A 5,945-nucleotide genomic window follows, 5' to 3' on the forward strand; every position below is an offset into this window, starting at 1 on the left:
GCTTATACCTGGTAGGTGCCTTCTTACTGTTCTTGGTAACTCAAGTCGATATTACACGTGTCCACACAAACGAGGGGACCATGGACAACAGTGGAGGGGCCACGACTCTGTAGTCCAGTGGATACGATGAAGGAGATGTGCATCGATATCACAATTATCTCGATATTTTAAGTGTGGGGCAATCATAAGTCCACCAATTTTAAGATTTTTATTTTTTGCTAAAGAGCGTGATGATTTAATTTTTATTTTAAAAAAATTCAGAAAAAAATATAACAGAAATTTAATGAGTAGAAGGTTTTGAAAATATATTTGTATTGAGAGTAGTTTTGTTATTGTTAAAACATTCTTATAAAAATACTTTGAGAACTCTTCAACTTTGAAGAACCTTTTGATGGTTTTTAAATATATGAGTTTTCTTTTGTTAATGTATATTTCCAGTATCTGACACTTTTATTTTCATACATATGTTGTATAATTAATTGTCTCAAACCATTTTTTGTTTTCATTTCAGAATAAATCAAAAGTAACTTAATTGAATCATTAAATATTATTTTTTAAACATATATGTTATCATAATTAATTGCTATACTGACTGTTAAAATTCATGTTTTTTTTTTTTAATTATTGTAGCAGTATCATAATAAGAACAATTTAGCCTTTCATGGAAAATAATATATTTTTAAGAATTTAATATTTATTGCAATCACCAAAATATTAAAAAAAAAAATTAGTGTTTGATTGGTTGGTTATATATGAAAAAATTATCTTAATTCAAAATTTTAAATTTTTATGTTAGATTTTTAAAAAAATAGTTTATTTTAATTTTTTAATGCACATCCTAAAATAAAAACTCTTTATTATTAAAACCCTTACAAGTTTATTTTTACTTTGCACTTGATTTAAAATAATAATAGTTAAAAATAATAAAAATAGTAATATTTAAATTGATCATTAAAATTTTGATATCACATAAAAAAATATAACTTAAAATTTAAATTTTTAGATGAAATTTTATGAATGTTTTTAAATTAACTCTTTAACATGTGCAACGCACTGTAAAAAATCTTGTTGTTTGGATTATAGAATTTATATCTTTATAAAAAAAAGAAAAAGATAAACAATTCTTGAGTTGTACGATTTCTTTATCAATTACCACAATTTATTTACAACAAAAATCACAATATTTTATGTGGTGGCTCATTAAAAAATGTAATACAACTATTATTAGGAGATTTTGATTGAAATCTAGAATTGAGAAATAATTTGTATATAAATAGAGTAAATTGAGTATTAAAAGAAGAAAACGGAAAAGCTAATATAATCTAATACTAAATTTATTATTTTAATAGTCGGTAATAATTAAGACTACAAGAAAAGGGTATTAAAATACTAAGAAGTTAATAATTTAATAAGTGTAATATGGAAAATTATTAAAAATTTCGATTTAATTTAATTAATTAACTTAATAATTAATTTTACAAGGAAAAAACATTTATATTTCATTTGATTAAGTTAAAAAGGTAATAATTAAATAATTTGATTACAAAAAAGGTATTAAAATCCTATCTTAGTTATAAATAAGATTTTAAAAATACGTATTTAATCAATATCCATGCTATTTTCTATATATAGTTAATAGGTGTATTATGGTAAAAAACAATTTAAATCAATAATGTTCAATTGTGAAAACCGTTAAAGTCGGTAAGACCGCCATTTGTGTCCAGCCCGATACTATCCACGTCAGCGAGTCAATAAGTCTATGGTTTGAAGTTTAAAACTTTACTTTTTATCCCAGAATGTCTGGGCTCTCCAGGAATCTTGACTGACGCAAGCTGAGCCCCACCCTCAAGTTTACAGTTCACCTACCCCTGCGTAAGAAACTACTATAAATAAGGCACGAAGAGTTCCGTAGTTAGGCTTCAAGAAGCAACTGTAAACTCTAAAGTAGCCAGCTTAGCTTTCCAATTCCTTCAAGCTCAACGCTTCTCAAAACAAGCTCTCAGATCTCTCTCGACTGGACCTCATTTCTCTTTTACCCAAAAAAAGCATGGTCGGGCCATCGCTCGACACCACCAAGCTCCATCTCAAACCCCCCTCGTCTGCCACCCCCACCATCAAATTCCTCTGCAGTTACGGTGGCAAGATCATCCCCCGTTTCCCAGATGGCAAACTCCGTTACCACGGTGGCGAAACCCGTGTCCTCGGCGTCGAACGTTCCATCTCCTTTGCTGGTCAGTCTTACTGTATATCACTACTAATTTCCACTATTTCCCCTTTTCTTTTCTTTTTGCTAATTCCTTCTTTAGCTTTTACCGTATCAAGTGTTATTTATGTGTGAATATTTTTGCGTGTGTGCTATACAGAGTTATTGTTGAAGCTTGGAGAGTTACGTGGGACATCGGTGAATCTCCGTTGTCAGTTGCCAAAAGAAGATCTAGACGCTCTGGTATCGATCACCTCCGGTGAGGATCTAGCTAATCTCATCGAGGAATACGATCGAGCAGCTGGAGCAGCAACACCAACTGCATCTTTAAAGATCAGGGCTTTCCTTTCGCTCCCGAAAAAAATCTCTTCTTCCTCGTCGTCGTCGTCCTCCTCCTCCTCCTCCTCGTCCTCCTCTTGTAGTTATGGTGGACCCACTATTGCTTCAACTTCTACCGCTCCGTGGTGCTACCATCATCAGATCTCGAAGCCGGTAGCGTTTTCTGTAAGGAAGTCTCCACCTGCTCCACATCAATATGAATATGGTTACCATGCTCATGGAAATCCTAGCCATGTCTACCTTGTTCACAACGGGAATCATTGGCAATTACAGCAGACCCAATTGAGCTGAGACCGGACATATTTGGCTTATAGAAATAGGAAAGAAAAACAAATATATAACTAAAGAAAAAAACATGGAAAAGGGAAGAATATTGGTGGAGCTGGGCCAGCTGGCAGTAGCTAATATGAGATATATGTACTTGGGGACTGTAAATCGCTACGAAGGGATTGTTTTTTTTTTTCTTTGGTCCTTGAAAATTAATGAATTTCCAGTCCAATATTTCCATTTGGGTACTACAAAAGCTTTATGTGATGGTGAGTTTTGGATAACCATTTCCAGTACCACTGTGCATATATAACAGCTCTTTCATTCATCTCCAGCCATTTCCTTTGTCCTTTCGCGTACAGTAGATCAATGCCCGTTTGCTGTTTGCAAGATTCTCCATTGTTGAGCTCGGTGACATGCTCTACTTCTTATCCATATGGCCTAAAATTAATGTGCTCATCATTCGTCATTCATGTGATGCTTCGTTATCAATCGATCTGTATCATCTTTCATAGTTAGCTTTTGATAGCTCCAGTTATTTGCCAATAATCCCTCCTCTGTTTGTTTTTCCTTCTATTTTTTAATGTGTGTTAGCGTTAGGGTATGTGTTTGTTGCAATCCTTGACTGTTTCTTGTTGATTTGTTATCAACGTTACTCAGTCTTACAAATCTCACGATGAACACTTTGAATTGCAGGTTGAACACGCGGAGCTTAAAATAATCAATATCCAAGATGACGGGGAAGCAATTTAAATGAATCCCATGCTTCGTTTTGTTTCCCGCGTTTATGGTTCTCTTCCTCTGTGAGTTGAGATAGACTAGAACTGGTGATAGCGAGTTATGGGCCATAACCAGCTGCCGATGGGTGTTTTTCATTCTGACCAGATACAATGGAGTAATCATCTATGGTTTTGAAGGTACTTTCCATAGCAGGGAGGGTCGACCCTTGAGGCTTCCAATTTTGGTTGAGCAGTGGATAGAGCTACAAAAAGAGTGTCCCATGGGCCATGGCAGCTTATACATATAAAACATCAAAGAGATGATAATATAAAATATTGAAAATAAGAGATTAGGAGAGCTAATTAATGATTGTTGGCGCGAAGAAACTAAGAAAGGATCTCCACTCACTTGGTATTCAAAGGGAGATTCCCGTCCTTGGCTTCGAGGATCAGTTTTGGAGGCACGAAGAATTTGACAGTAGTATTTTTGGCTTCGGACTCCTCTTACAAGCCAAACAAAAGAATTGAAAGGGAGTTTTCTGGAACATAACGATAAAATGTATTTGAGGTTATCCTACCCCACCACCATGTGAGATCTTTTTTTTTTCTTTATCTTTTTCGAAATAAAGATCGGTGGCTTGGCTGGGTCAAAATTTTCCCAACTTTAAAAAGATGATCATGTGATGGTAATAGTTTTTTTTTTTATATAAAAAAAAAAAAGCAAGAAAAACTACTACAGTTAAAAATAAACAATCATTGGATGCTCATGTTGCTCGATTAATAATAAACTTAATTAATTTAATAAAAATAAATAATCATAATAAATAAAGTGAATCATACAAAAATTTGCAATGATTAACTTGAAAAATTAACTTTTTTTTAATATTATAATAAAATATCATCTTAATATTCTTAAAAAGTTTTCATAATCATATATAATAACAAAATAAAAATTAAATGATAAAGTGATAACTCAAAAAAAAAACAAGATAAAAAAAAATCTTGAAACTTAATTGATAACAAATCAAATATTAAATGATAAAATTTTTAATAATAATAATAATAATGAAAAAACCGCTCCGAGTCCACCTAAGTTAGTTTGTCAAAACAGCAACCTAGTCGTCAGACCAAGATAGCCTCTATAAAACAGATTGAATAAAACTATGATTCTTAAATAATTTAATATTGAATGATAAAAATAAAATAAAAGTTAAATTTAAAAAAAAATTGAAAAAAATTAAATCATGATCAACCCAAATTAACCCTCTAATCTCAGCATCCGTGACATGATAATCCTATATATATATATATATATATATATATATATATATATATATATATATATATATATATATATGAACACATAGCCAACCCCTAACCGACAAAATAACCTGGTTTTCAGTTGATGCAGGGATTGATTTCTCATCAGCCATTGACTGTGAACTGCCAGAAGTCCCACAAGCACAAGCATTTCGGTAGATTTTAAATTTCTTTCTCATGGAAGTGCAGCAGCATCGAACAACAGATATCATTGCAATATTCGAGCATCAAATAGAACTGATCGATATATATTAAAAAATATGTCTGTGGTTTTGTTTATATGAACTGATATTAATTTTTTTGTTGCTGTGCTGATAATAAAAGAATAAGGGGGGTTAGTTTTTTTTTTTTTTGGATAATAAAAGTATATTGCCGTTGCCCTATCACTCATCCAGGCCATGAGAAAAAAAACACGAAAGGACCAGCATTTCTGCATAAAAAATTAAACAACTGGTATTTCATGGATCCCACAAAGCGAGTGTCGTGTGCTTTAATGCACAGGTCGATGCAGTGGAAAATTGGAAATTGATGAGAGGACGTGATTGATTGCTGGTGGCCTTACCTTGAAACGGATATTAGAAGATTGTTTTTTTTGGGTTAATGCTTGCGTGTCCTTGTAATCTTCATATTATTATTATTATTATTATTATTTTTCGCTAATGTCATTTTTCTTTTTATACTTTTGTTAGAATTGGTGAGTAAAATGTTGATTATTGTTATATATTAAATCTATAAAAATTGTGACCCTCTTGTTTAATAATTATAAAAATATTTAATTAATAATAATATAAGTCTTACACGTTGCTCACTAAACCCTAATGAAAGGAAATCAAATAACAAAGATAAAAATCAGATATATAAGATGATATTAAAAAAGAAAAAAACATGAATTCGATCGGCATATAGTTGTGCAACATATAATTCTATCATAGCCACTCTTATTTAAGTCCCCTTTGATCTGATTTTGATTTGGTAATAAAATATAATTATTTTGGTAGAAAAACTTCCTTCTTACAAAATATAGAGACTGAAAAACATCAACTATATATGTGCCAAAGTTATTTTTATTATTATTGTCCTAATTAATCACATGCAAA

The 5,945-nt window shown here is 31.5% G+C and overlaps 1 protein-coding gene across 1 annotated transcript; it reads left to right on the top strand.

Moving 5' to 3' along the window:
• The first annotated feature begins 1,901 nt into the window (after nt 1–1,901).
• LOC118040871 (uncharacterized) lies at nt 1,902–3,262 on the top strand. The gene is made up of 2 exons (XM_035047912.2): nt 1,902–2,231; nt 2,364–3,262. The coding sequence occupies exons 1-2, from the start codon at nt 2,048–2,050 to the stop codon at nt 2,831–2,833; spliced, it is 654 nt and encodes a 217-aa protein (XP_034903803.1). The 5' UTR covers nt 1,902–2,047; the 3' UTR covers nt 2,834–3,262.
• Nucleotides 3,263–5,945: the final 2,683 nt, after the last annotated feature.

Source organism: Populus alba, chromosome 10 (genome assembly GCF_005239225.2).
Source record: "Populus alba chromosome 10, ASM523922v2, whole genome shotgun sequence".
Classification (NCBI taxonomy): domain Eukaryota; kingdom Viridiplantae; phylum Streptophyta; class Magnoliopsida; order Malpighiales; family Salicaceae; genus Populus; species Populus alba.